This window comes from Plasmodium gonderi (assembly GCF_002157705.1).
Source record: "Plasmodium gonderi DNA, contig: Chr05, whole genome shotgun sequence".
NCBI lineage: Eukaryota > Apicomplexa > Aconoidasida > Haemosporida > Plasmodiidae > Plasmodium > Plasmodium gonderi.
Genome location: NW_021628930.1, coordinates 120150 through 134385, shown reverse-complemented (window position 1 = coordinate 134385; position 14236 = coordinate 120150). Strand labels below are relative to the sequence as shown.

At 31.9% G+C, this 14236-nt stretch overlaps 3 protein-coding genes across 3 annotated transcripts; 2 read left to right on the top strand and 1 right to left on the bottom strand.

The window, feature by feature from the left end:
- PGO_050470 (hypothetical protein, conserved) lies at nt 1-2876 on the top strand (the record flags this gene model as incomplete). Its single annotated transcript, XM_028686425.1, has 3 exons — nt 1-27; nt 388-426; nt 852-2876. The coding sequence occupies 3 exons, from the start codon at nt 1-3 to the stop codon at nt 2874-2876; spliced, it is 2091 nt and encodes a 696-aa protein (XP_028542226.1).
- Nucleotides 2877-3534: 658 nt separating this feature from the next.
- PGO_050460 (ATP-dependent RNA helicase DBP10) lies at nt 3535-7167 on the bottom strand (the record flags this gene model as incomplete). The annotated part of the gene is made up of 1 exon (XM_028686424.1): nt 3535-7167. The coding sequence occupies one exon, from the start codon at nt 7165-7167 to the stop codon at nt 3535-3537; it is 3633 nt and encodes a 1210-aa protein (XP_028542225.1).
- Nucleotides 7168-8975: 1808 nt separating this feature from the next.
- On the top strand, nt 8976-12965 carry PGO_050450 (translation initiation factor IF-2; the record flags this gene model as incomplete). The annotated part of the gene is made up of 1 exon (XM_028686423.1): nt 8976-12965. One exon carries the CDS (start codon nt 8976-8978, stop codon nt 12963-12965), a length of 3990 nt encoding a protein of 1329 aa, XP_028542224.1.
- Between the last annotated feature and the right edge of the window lie 1271 nt (nt 12966-14236).

Here is a 14236-nt window from a genome sequence, read left to right as displayed (position 1 = left end):
ATGCAGGACAACAAAGCTCAGGGTATAGTGAGAGATGGGATACTTTATATAAAATTAAAGACTTGAAGAAATATTTACCATTTAGTAAATTTAAGAAAGCAACCGAATTTAAGATGCCACCTATCGTACACTTATTCATTTAAAAAAAAATTTTGTTATAAGTGATAAAGGCACAAAAATGAACATTGGTATGGTGAGTATTTCAATGGGGCATTTTTAAGACCACAGGAGAGTCCTGTTTTAGGGTCTAGACATGACTGCCCAAATTAGAAAATCCTTGTGCAGCAGCACATGGATAAGCAATCACATGCGAGTAATAGCATCCAAATGATCATATTTAATAAATTTTTTTTTTTTTTTCATTTTTTCTCCCGCTGTTACCCGAAGCGATCATCGAAAGAGCCTTTCAGGAGAATGAATTATGAGGTAGGAAAATTGTCCAAAGTATTTTTTTTTTTTTTTTTTTTTTTGCTCAACCAATGAATAACTATATATTTGTGTGTTATGCGTATATGATCATATTTATATGTAGTCTTCTTACATTATCATCAATCTGGAATGTCTTTCATTGAGATATCCATTAGTGTTCGTGTGTGTCTTTTTGTCGGATCAGCGTGGTCAGGCTGTTCCAGGAAAAGTATCACATCTGTCTTTTCAATGGGGAGAAAAAAGGGTGATATCATACAAAGAGGGTTATGTATGGGATAGATGTCTATACAGATGCGATTGGTGAGAGAACAATGCATTCTTGATACTGCAAGTAGGTTCGAGTTGATAACCGAGCTGGACATTACCACTAAGTTCTTCTTCAAAAGGAGCAATTTTTTATACACCGTTCTCTCACCTTGCAGTTACGACCCAGAGGCAACAGAGTGAAATCGTATAGAATTCCTGAAACATTTAGTAGCTCTGATGGAGAAGTAGATAAAAGTTATTATGATGAGGTAAAGTATCTTAATAAGGATCAAATGAAAGCATACATATGCAAAATGAAAAAAGAAATTGATGAATACAAAATGAGAGAAATGAATTATGTTATTGAAATAAAATACTTGAGAAGAAAAATAGAAAGATTAAAAGGGATGTTAGAAAATGATAAATTTTTGTTAAAACACCAAAGAGCATTTTCTTTGAGGAGTCAGGATGGTTTTTCCCTTAAAAGTGGTATCAACGAAATAAATTCAGAATACACTGGAAGTCACTCCAGATGGTATAAAAGAAATAATATTTCAGAAGGAAATTTTCGTGATAGTTCTTTTACACAAAAATATCGAGGTGGTGGTGAAGGCTGTTATAATTATCGCTTTCGTAAGGACAGTTTTTTCGATGAGAGATGTTCAAACGTGTCTATTAAAAGAATTAACGATAGTATACATAAGAACAAACCAATGAGTGTTAATAATTTCACCGATGGGTGTAGAGAAATATCCAGGAGAAGTGAAGGGAATCAAATGATTTTCCCCATGAAAGCAAAGAAAGAACGTAATCATTCGAGTAGTAATTCTTGTAGAATCAACAGTATGAAAGATAATTATGTTAAATCGCATAACATTTCTAGATCTGGAAAAAATGACAAAAAGATGAACATGGTAACCATGGGAAGAGGTTTCGACCCTCTCCTATCAAACAGAAGTTATTCTTCCACATCTAAATTTCAATTAAAAAAACATTTAATTTCAAATAGTAATAATATACGTAATATGTCTACTGATATCAACAGTACTATCACAAAAGATATAAAAAATTATTACAACTCAAAGCAAAGTATTATGTCTGGTGCGAGTCAAAAAATGTTTTCTGCCAGTTTGGCTTCTGTGAGGAAATTCTCAAATTTGTACAACGGAAGAGAAGGTAGAACACATTTTCAGAAGGAATGTTTTAGTATAAAAAATCTTAGCAAGTTAACACCAAATGAAATAAAAAAAAAACTTAACTGTGATTTATTTGATTATGCACATCACCAGAGAATCCTCAGCAAAAAGTATATCTCTCCATATGCCTTCAAAAAAAAAACAAATATGAGCAGAATATCTATATGCAAGAAGGGTATTCAACATAGCGGTTCCAACACAAATTCAGCAACACTTGGGAAGAACAATGTTCCAATTCCAGCACCCTGTGAAGGGAAGGAGATAATTTCAAGACCAACAGAATATCTCAGCAACCAGAATGACAAAGCGGACTCCGATTGTGTGAAAAACACAGAGGAGATGCAAAATGACGAAAAAATGGATGAATCGCAGGACAGCACGGATTCTATTAAAAGAATCAAATCATACTTAGACACACAGAGAGGAAAAAAAAATTCAAGTTGTCGTATGAATAAGCAGGGTGCAACATTAACAAGTCAACGGTCCAAAGAAATAAGCAGCAGAACTGTTCTGACGAATAGAGGCACCCTATCGAATAGAAATATTCTAACGTCTAAATCAGAAAAACATACAGATCAAAACTTGAACACAAATAATGCAATCCCTGTTAAATTGCGTGATGGAGCACATTTGAAAAAAGAAGAAAAGAAAAAGAAACCAAATGTTCATACAGACGTTAAGAAAAATGTAGATGTAGGCATAAAAAGCATTTTTAAAAAAGAGTTAGAAGAATTAAAAAGGAGAAAAGACATATTGATATCCAAAAGGAACGACTGTTGTGATATTTCCTTCGGTAGTAGTAGCAGTAGTAGTAAGAGCAGTTACAACTTCCAAGATGATAAGGTCGGCCATGAACATGTGGAAAACAGAGAAAAAATCTCCAGTAAGCAAAGTAAAACCATGAGTAATCCGCTAAAAGAATCGAACATTTTAAACATCTCATTCAATGACTTAGATAAAAGAATAAGTAACTTGAAAAATTATTTGAAAAATACCAACAAGTGATATGTCACTTGAAATACTTAAAATGTGGGGGTGGGGGACCCTTCCTCCATCCAAAGAATCATTATTTGTGTAGTTTGCTGGACGCGCGTTTATAAAAAAAATAAAACTAAAATGTTAAAATAAAATAGTGTTTAAAAAAAAAAAAAAAAAAGTAAGGGGGGTGAGAAAAAAGGGGATTTTCATCCATTCTTCCAGCTCATGAATCTAATTAAACGGGAATATACATGTATTTCTTTCATTTTTTTTTTTTTTTTTTTTTCGTTTTATCCATTTGTAGTGTTTGCCTCTTTCCTTTTTTGGCTTCAATTTTTTTTCAGTATCTTTTTTTTTTTTGCCCCATTTTTTTTTTTTTTTCAATTTTGAAAGGTCATTTTTGATAAATGATTTTTCACTTCATTTGAAATGAAACCGAAGGATCATTTCTAGGAAAAGTAAGATTACTGTGTAAGTAAAAATTTCGGATACGTTTGAATCGATTTATTTTTTTTTTTTTTTTAAAGTATCATTTCAAGGAGTTAACATTACTCAGGAGTGGAGTTACACACAAATCCAATGTTATATGTTGTGGACAATGAAAAAAGTATGTTTATAGCCTAAGGAACCCTTCATGTCTCTGTTTTGTTGGTTGATCAATTCTCCTCTTTTGTGTATGCATCCCTCATTTACTTATTTTTTTCTTCTTAACAATTACTAGGGATCTAGCCCGAGCACTCTTGAGATTTTCCTTTTCTCGTAATTTTTGCACATGTTGCTTTTTCTTAATTCGCACATATCTCATCCTAAAGTTTTTATCCGTTCTGAGTTTTTTCTGCAACATTTTGGCTTTCTCCTTTTGCACTTGTGGATGATTTTTGTGCAGATTAGAATTAGGATCAGATTCTATATATCTGCCGGTTAGATATTTTTTGTACAATCTCTGTTGTTTCTTAGTTAGCTTAGTATTTTTGGACAAAGAATCTGTAATTTCTGGATGATTCTGTTGCAACATTTGGAGATGTGTTTGTTTTTCATCATCCATATCTCTCTTCCTTGTTTTTTCCGAAATAAAACGACTCGATTGTTTCTTTTTTCTAAAATCAGTTTGATCATTTTCGTCTTCCAATTCGCCTACATTTTTAATTCTATTTTTGGTTCGCTTTACCCATTTGTGGTAGATGCTACTGATGGGCTGATTCCATCGTCCTCCTAATCCTTTTCTTCCTTCTTCTTGTGCTCCTACTTCTCGAGTGCTTCTTCCAGATATTTCACCATTGCGTGAGTTCTTCTTTTTGAATCCATCTTCTTGCAAGGTATCTATCTCTTTTAAAATGAATTTCTTTTTTCTCATGTCCCAAACTTTTTTTTTAATAAATCTATGTTTATTCAATTCTTCTTCTTCATCTGGTGGCAAATCAAATCCTGGTGTTTTAATAGCAAAAACTGAACATGTCTCTCTTTTCTTTTTTCTTTCGTTAATTTTTTTTAAGATATCATCCAAGGGAGTATCTTCCTTAGCCCATCTCTCTCCTGACGTGTCATACAAGGAATTTTTTTTAATAGATTCCTTCATATTTCCATTTTCCTTTTCTTCACGTTTCTTCTTTTTTAGAGCTCTTTTACTCATTTTCTTTTGTTTCTTATTAATTTTTTCATTATTCTGATTATTTTCATCATCTTCACCATCGTTTGTATTTTTCTGATTTTTGTTTTTCAAAAATTCGTTATCATCCTCATGGTCAGTTATGCCCATTGCAAGAGCATCCATAAGTTCATTTATATCTTTTGACGTGTTTCCATTTTTGCTAATTTTGTTCCTATGCATCTTTACCTTTAATCTGTTCAATTTTTCTTTAATTTCTTCTGATATACTTTTTGTCTTACCTTTTTCATTATTTTGAAAATTATGTATAAATGTCATTACTTCGTTCTGTGTGTAATTCTTTATCTTTACTTTTTCGATATGTTCACTTTCATTTCTTTCTTCCATTTGTGAGATTGTTAATTTCGACACATTCCCTTCTTCTACATTGTGAAACTTATCATCCATGTCAATTACTTCACTCTCAATTAAAGCCTCTGTTGTGGGTTTTTTTCCTTTTGGGTCTTCCTCTCCAACGTTTCTCTTCAACGTGAAAGTGAGTGTATCAAAGAGTTCATCTACCTGTTTTAATTTTTTCTCATTCGATTGTTCTACTTTTGATTGGATATGAAGGCCCCTCTCCTCCTTCTCCTCCTCCTCCTCCATGAGAGATGATCTTTCTTCCTGATAAATTTCGTGGGGGTGACAGAATAGACATAATTTGTAAATTCCTCCGATTTTATTAATTTTTTTCACGCATTTTGTACTTGCATATTTAGAAACCTTTGGTCTCATCGCATAATATAGTTTGTATGAAGCTAAGATACTTTTATTTAACGAGATAAGTTCATCATCTGCATTCTTTAGCTTGTCCACAAGTTCTACGCAATCACTGATGTTGTTCACGCTGCCAATGTAGACAACGTTCCGGGGATGCTTTCCTACATCTGTCACGTCCTTTTTTTTTTCTGCATCTGTCACGTCCTTTTTTTTTTCTGCATCTGTCACGTCCTTTTTCTTTTCTGCATCTGTCACGTCCTTTTTTTTTTCTGCATCTACCCTTTGTCCCTCTGGATCGGCGTGTACGGGGACCCCCCCAGATTGGGAGTTCATCAAGGCACTCACCAGATCCGGATCCCTAAAAAATTTGAGTTTCTTTCCAATAAAAAAACATATCTCGTATGCATAAATAATGTCCTGATATGTAACAAGGGATATGGCAAAACCATGTGGAGTGTTGTCATCTCTGCAAGCACGACCAATACGATGAATGAAAAGTTTAGGCGAAAATGGTAAACTGTAGTTAATGACATTTTGAACAGACGTGATATTTATACCTCTAGCTGCAACATCTGTTACTAATAAAAATTGGATATTCTCATTTTGTGTAAATTTTTTAATCTGTTCCAAGCGGAATGATGTGTCTGAATTTCCGTATAAGATTGTATGCTGTATTTTTAGGTGCGTTAATATTTTTGAGAAGAATAAAATGTGATATTTGGTACAGAAGAAAATAAGAGTTTTTCCTAAATTTTTTTTTTGAAAAAGCAAAATAAGCTTAATTAAAAGTCCATATTTTTCATATGACCTTGTAAATAAAAAATGTAAATTTAATTTATCACTTATGGAATTATCAGAACTGAGAGAAAGAATATCAGGATTTTTTAGTTTTAGTTTGAAGTAATTCTGAATATCCGTTGGTAAAGTTGCACTAATTAATAATGTTTGCTTACAACTTCGGTGTAAATATTTATAAATAATATTCATGTCGTTAAAATAGTTAAGTTCCAATAGTCTATCAGCCTCATCAATAATTAAAATTTCAACTTTTTCAAGACTTAATTTTGTCTCTACTAGAATGAAGCTTAATCTCCCTGGAGTACAAATTAAGATATCTAAATTTTCTTTTAACATGTCAAATTGTTTTGTAAGGCTTATTCCACCAATTATTACATTTATTTTTAAATTAAAAAAGTTTTTACATATTTTTTTTGCCAACTTGTATATTTGAATGGCTAGTTCTTTCGTTGGTACTAGTACTAGTCCCCTGATTCCAAAATATTTACTGTGTTCTGATAGGATATCTATTAATGTACTTACATATACGAGTGATTTTCCTGTACCTGTTTTACTTATACATATTATATCTTTTCTGTTTAAAATTTTCGGGATGCATAATTTTTGTATATCAGTTGGTCTATTATATTTCAAATTGCTTGATATGCTTCTGCACATTTTTTCACTCAGTCCTAGATTATGAAAACAAATTAGCATTCCTTTTTGTTTAATATTTTTCTTTTTTCCTTTCTTTTTTTTATACAAGACAAATTTTTTTCTTTTTCTCTTATAATCAGTGGTCCCTTCTTCTTCTTCACTCTCGTTTTCATCACTATGGGATGTTTTCTTTTTTTTTCTATACTCGATTGATGAATTCCCAATTCTTCCTACGGTTGTGTATGTGTCCTTGTTGATTTTTTTTTCCTCCTTCATTTTTTCTTTATTGAATAACCAACTATATCGATTATTATTTGTGCTTCGATTTGTTTTTTCTTTCTTTTTTATGGCATCATTTTTTCCTGTTCTTTTTAATCTTCCTTCATTTGATTGCATTTTTTTTTTTAAAATTCCAATTTTTTCATTTTTTCCTTTCCTTATTTTCTTCCCTTTGTTAGATATGTTGCTTTTCATCATGTGGTTGGTATTTCCTTTCTTTCTCATTTTCTTGTTTTTCATTTTGGAAAAGTTTCAAAGTAAGCGCACTTTGGATCCTCAGCTTTGATAACACTGATTTGCCTTTTTCGCCTTTTCTATTCCTGGTAATACACACCACCAGGGATGGTTCGTTCGCTATTGGTTGCAATTTGGTTTCTGTTTACGTGTCCTCTTTTGCCCCTTTCCACGCAGACATGTGTGACAAATATGTTGCACGTAAGTGTTTCAAATATTTCAAGTGTTACTCGTAAATGTGAGATGTAAATGTATACATATATTTATATACATATATGTATGCATAAATCCCTTTGTACGTGGTTCTCCGAGATGAAACGTAGGAGTATCTAGATTTATCACTCCATAATAATGCAGATGACAATATGCAAATGAAATGCTGTAAGTTAGATTTTGCTTCAACTGTGACAAGCGAATATTTTTTCAGAATGCAGTTTTGTCTCTGTTTTTGCTTCTTTAACGGAAGAAGGCATTTTAATGTTTTTTTTTTTTTTTTTTTTTTTTTTTTTTTCTTAAAATTCGCTTCTTTTTTTTTTTTTCCGACTCAAGTTTTATGTTCATGGGAAGGAGGATCTATATGGGATGGTTGCAATTCACAATGAAAAAAAATAAAATAAAGCAATACGGGAAGACAAAAAAATTAATAAAATGAAATAATACAAAATTTCAGGAAAAATGGAAACAAAAGTAGGGAAAATACTAACAAGGGGCAAAATGTCACGTGCCAAAATGAAGAAGTAATTGCCATGGGGAAATGAATCCTTGATTGCATAAAAAATAAAACAAATCAACAAATAAATTAGCAAATAAATTAGCAAATAAATCAGCAAATAAATCAGCAAATAAATCAGCAAATAAATCAGCAAATAAATCAGCAAATAAATCAGCAAATAAATCAGCAAATAAATCAGCAAATAAATAAATAAATGAATGAATAAACAAAATTAAGTAAAAATGAAAATAAAAATAACGGTGAAAGCATAGCAGATACGTGCGGCGCGACATGTATTATTCGCAGATTGGTAGGAAGATATATATATATATTGGGGAAATTAAAATTGAATTTCCTCAACCTGCACCTTTTCTTTTTTAAAGAAAATGCAATTCATCACTCGTCAATTTTTTCTTTTTTGCCGAGAAAGGAGCGCATGTTTCATTTCTTAAATTAGTGGGGTGTTTCTTTTTTTTTTCTTTTTTTTCATGAGTTTCCATTTTAGATGTACAAATTTGTCATGTTGCTGAAAAATTTTCAAAATTTAAAAAATGATTTTCAAGCTGAGCTGTTTGCGAATGGCCCACCTGTACTAGTTTATATGTATACTTATTTAGATGCATGTTCATGCATATGTAGAAATTTGTTCGCATGGTTACATTCTCAATGGGTTATTCACTAAACGGATAAAGAGCATGTAAATGTATATGCACAGGTATACGTACAGGTATATGTACAGGTATATGTACAGGTATATGTACAGGTATATGTACAGGTATATGTACAGGTATATGCACAGGTATACGTACAGGTATATGTACAGGTATATATGTGCATGCATAATGTAGAGCCAACTTATTTTTATCTTTGGAAGAACCCTCGCTCCCTTCGTGAACATATTTTGAGCGAGCCGAACAGAGGCTTATCATGTGTTTTGTTTATAGTAACTCTCTAGCACCTTCATCGGTAGGAACGAACGGCATAAGTAAATATGTCATTCGCATGTGATGGAACGAAAGAAGGTGAAAATTAAGAAATAACGGGGAAGGCGTGAAATATGCTGAAGAAGTGAAAAACAAGACACAACAAACGGCATGACAAAATGAAGAAAATGAACATGAAAAAATTCGAAGATCCTAATTTTTGGATATATGAAAATGTGCTGAGAAATGTAGCAAAAAATGCGAGCTTCAAAATCACGAAGAGCGAACTAAGACGCAAGGCAGGAGAAAAACTGAATGAAATTATTGAGGCCTCTAAAGAATTCGATAAAGAATTGAAAGAAATAAACTACCAAAAATGTATCCCCCTTTGTAACCCACACCAGGGAAGAAAAGTAGATGTGAATAAACTACCAGTAAATCCTTTTAATGAAAGAAATAAACTAATCGATTTGAAACAATTTTTATCCAAAGGTAGTACCGGAAATGTTGGAATTGTTTCAGGTATGAAAAATAACAGAATACAAAAAGGTAATATAGTAAAAAAGAACGTTTTGCAAAAAATGGAAGAAAAAAACGTAATTAAAAGAAACATGATTTTTACAAATATAAAGAAAACAAAAACAGAGGAAATTTTCAAAATTACTTCCTTTTTTAATGAACATGCCAATTATTATGATACACATTTAAAGGAAAAATATATGAATGTGTTTTTAAATTCACTTCAAGAAAAAGGAAAAAATAATCTAATAGAAGAAGACTATTATGATTCCTCTCCCGTTTTAAATATACATAAATCTAATATTATCGAAAAGAATTATGAACAAAATCCGTGTATTTCCATCGCGTCTAAACATCAACTTGTTGCTAATCCCCAGGATAGTATCCTTCACACTTTGCCATGTAACAAATTGGTGAAAAATAGAACCGATGCATCACAAAGAAGCTCTGTCGATTTTAGAATTAATGATAATAATAGGAGTGACAATAATGTGGATAATAATAACTCATTAAATGATGAAGTAGAAATTCCTTTTACATATAATAAGATGTTTTTTAAATTCGACAATAGAGTCCATTCTTATGGAAATTCTACCAAATATGTAGAAAAGGCGATAAGGCATGAACCAAGAGAGGGGTATGACCTCGTTCAGGAGAATTTTTTTCAGTTAAGAAATTGTGATACAAGTGATGAAGGTAAAAAATGCGTTCCTCTTAACAAAAACTTTGGAATGGTAGAAATGAATTTAAATGAAGATGCCGTTGAATATGTCAACTCAGATGAACACTGGGATATGTTGAACCTTTGTGATAAGTCCCATCATGGTAGTGGTGAATTATTTGATAAAAAAGTTGTAGATGTTCCCCCATCCATTAGGGGAACAACTAACTTTTTTGCGAATCATTCAGAATATCATGCGAAAAATCTAGATATCAATTTGGCTAGCTCGATAAGAAAAATTCCAAATGAAAAAGTCATTTCGGTTGATAAATCTAAATCTAAGGGTTCCAAATTGGAAGAAACCCTAATTCAAGACAAAAGAAAAAGAACCATAAAGGAAAAACTGCACGAAATGAACAATGATGGGAATCCTACTTCTACCAATTGTAGTATCTCCAACAAAATAAACAGTTTCAACATTTTCGAAAAAATGAATAAGACATCGTTATACTGTGATATACAGCAATCCCATGACGAAGGTATTGGTAAAACAGATACTATCTTGTCCATACTACAAAACCTGAAAGAGAAAAAGAAAAATTCACATGTGACGAGCACAGGTTTCATTGGTTGTGATAGCGTTCTCTTCTCTCGGAATGGAAAAAATGGAACTGAAGAAAGTTCAACTAGTGTGACGTCTGGTGTGGTATCAGAAAATGGAAATATTATCTTAGGAAAAGGGAGTGATAATAAGAATGCAAATGTCGAAACAGAAGCAGAAGAAGCAGATGAAGAAGAAGGCCTACTTGCACGAGATGCCAGCGTCGCGCAGGCAAAGTTACAGAGTGAAGGGAATGATAAAAACGTGGCCCAAGTTAGTAGAAACAAAAAAATCATGAATAAAGGAAGAGGAGAACCACCCCTCCATGAGCAAGAATACATAGATAGTAACAACATAACTGTGTATTCATTGAGTCAACATGTGTGCATAGAAGAAGAAAAAATAATAAACCTGTGCAAATTCATTTTGGATAATGAATATATTACGAAATACACGAAACTGGAAAAAGAAGTAGCCGAACTGATTTGCGAAGAGTTGGGAATTTTAAATAGGCTAAAATATAGTAATGTAAATTTAAAGAAACGTAATCCAGTTGTAACAATTTTGGGACATGTAGATCATGGAAAGACAACATTACTGGATAGATTCAGGAATTCCAATATTGCTCAAAATGAAATTGGAGGAATAACACAAAAGTTAGGAGCATTTGAAGTGTTAGATAAAGAAACGAATAAAAAAATTACATTCCTTGATACCCCTGGTCATTCAGTTTTTAAAAAAATTCGACAAAGATGTGCTCAGTGTACAGATTTGATAATATTAGTTATTTCTCTGGATGATGGAATTATGAGTGAAACTATTGAATGTATACAACTAGCCAAAAAATTTAACATTCCATTGATAATAGCTGCAAATAAAATAGATAAATTTGGGTCCAACTTGGAAAAAATTTCGAAATCGTTAGTAGCATATGACATCATAACAGAATTGGAAGAGAATGGTCAAGTACCTATAGTACCCATATCAGCAAAGGAAAATATAAATATTGACAAATTACAGAAATGTATTCTGCATCTAAGTGATTCACTAAATTTAATGTCCGATTATGGAAGTTTATGTTCAGCATACGTATTAGAAAAGAAGATACATCCATCCAAAGGAAAGCTCCTCACAGTGATATGTAAATCAGGAACTTTAAAAGTAAATTCCTATATCTTAATTGGACATGTGTATACAAAGATTAAACAGATATACGATTGTAATGATAAGTTAATCAAAGAAGCTTTTCCCTCCGAAGTGGTTCAAATCGTTAGTCCAATTTCCTTATCTCAAGATAGTAATATAAATTATGGGGATCTAATTTTTGAAATGAGCAGCTTGAAGAGTGCACAAAAAATTGCCAAGTATAAGTTGAAAGTGGAACAGTATAATCTCATGAATAGTTATTATGAGGAAAATCAGAAAGGAGAAAATAAAAAGGAAAAGAAGAACAAAATTATGCAACCAGATGGGTCGAGTACTTGCCCGAGGGATATCCATTTGAAATCCTCTACCACGGAAAAACAGAGAGAAAACAAAATAACTCAAGATAAAACGAAGAACATCAAAATAGTGACAGAAAATGATGTAGTAACAGAAATAAAGTTACCACAAATTCAGCTAATAATCAAGGCATGTGATGAAGGAAGTATAGAGGCAATAATTGAAGGAATTAATGAATATAATAAAAAAGGAAAAAAGGAGAAATATTGCGACATTAATAATTTTATTGATAGGAATTATGTAAAGAAAAATAGCTTAACAGGTGATATCCGAGAAGATGATAAAATTTTCAAAAAATGGGAACCATTTAGAATTATAACCAAAGGAGTTGGATCTTTTAACATGAACGATTTGAAATATTGTAATGATATGAAACCAATATTTTTAATTGCTTTTAATATAGACATAGATCGACATATACAGTATAGTATAGAAAATAATGGAGCTATTTTAAGGACACATAATATTATATATAAATTATTTGAAGACATTGAACATATTTGCAATTTTTATTTCGATTCTTTGCATCTATATGAACCTGTTTCCAAAATGGTTGTTAATAAAACTGGGTATTATACAATAAAGAAAAATAAAACAAAAAAAAAAAGAGTCCTATCCGTGTCAATTAAAGAGGGGTCTTGCAATATGAAAAATTATTTCACCGTTAGTAGAAATAAAAATATTATTCATAAAAGACTTACCGTTCTGTCTATGCAAAAAAATAAGCAGAGTACTACTGAACTAGCCAAAGATTGCACTATCAATTCTATCATTTTTAACACTCCATCAGACGATTTCGAAGTCGGAGATGAAATAGTTGCCTACAAAAAGGTGGATCGCGCGCCGCTTTTCAACCGAGTGAAAACGTTTGACTTGTCCTCCTGAGGGTGAGCACAGTTGCCTTCTCCACCTGAGAGTGAGCACAGTTGCCCTCTCTCACTGAGAATGAACACGGCTGCCCTCTCCCACTGAGAGTGAAGACAATCGACTTACCCTCCTGAAAGTGTGCAGATGTTGTAGCCGAAACGGAGTAATAGAAATGGCGTAGCTCTTGATGCGTTGGAAAAGCTTGTGGAAATGTTGTGTGGTTTTTTTGTCTTTACGATATAGAGTGACATGGCTGATACTATTAATTCGCGGGATTATATACCTATCCTTTTGCTTCATTTTAGCAATTCATTTACAAATGTGCGACTGAGATTTATGGAGAAATTTTTTTTGAAGTCATGTGGATGTGCCCTATTACCCTCATTATTCAAATGACTAAAATATTGGGCCTGTACATACATAAGGACTCACGCACAACAACCCCTCACCGATGTGCACCACACACACGGCGTTTCATTAGCATATATATATATATATATATATATTTGTATTTCCTTTTAAGTATGTCCTATTTTTACCTGACAATTTTTTTTTATTATTTTTTCTACATTATTATGGTTATTTTTTTGTTACTTTTATTGTTTCGTTGGTTTTTTTTTTTTTTTTTTTTTTCGTTGTGTCGTCATTTGTTCGCTATATAATTTGTTGTTTCCATATTTTCTCATTCATTTTTTTACTTTTTTTTTTTTTTTTTTTTTTTTTTTTTTTTTTTTTTTTTTTTTTTTTTTTTTTTTTTTTTTTTTTTTTTTTTTTTTTTTTTTTTTTTTTTTTTTTTTTTTTTTTGTGCTTAATTTTTAACCTATCAAAAGAGTTCTACTTAAAAGGTAGCAGTTCCCTCGCTGCTTTATTTTATTTTATTTTTTTTTTGTGCAAATATCAATTTTGTAACATCACGTCTATTTTCTGCTCAGGTTGTACACAATGTGTAACTTGACTGTATATTTTTCCTAGAGTCCTATTTTTTATTTTTAATTTCGCTACTTGATTGACATAATAAGACATAACTCTATATGATACGATATAACTTTTTTTTCCTTCTCTGAAAGGCCAGGGGAAAATGCATACATGGGCTAATGAAATCACGGGGGATTCTGTTGGTGCATTTTGTTCAGGTGGCCATTTGGGGGGCACAATCCCATTTGGTAACTTTTTCATTTGGCAGCCATCCAATTTTGTTTCTTCCCCATTTGGCCGCTAGCCAATTTTGTTTCTTCCCCATTTGGTAGCTAGCCAATTTTGTTTCTTCCCCATTTGGTAGCTAGCCAATT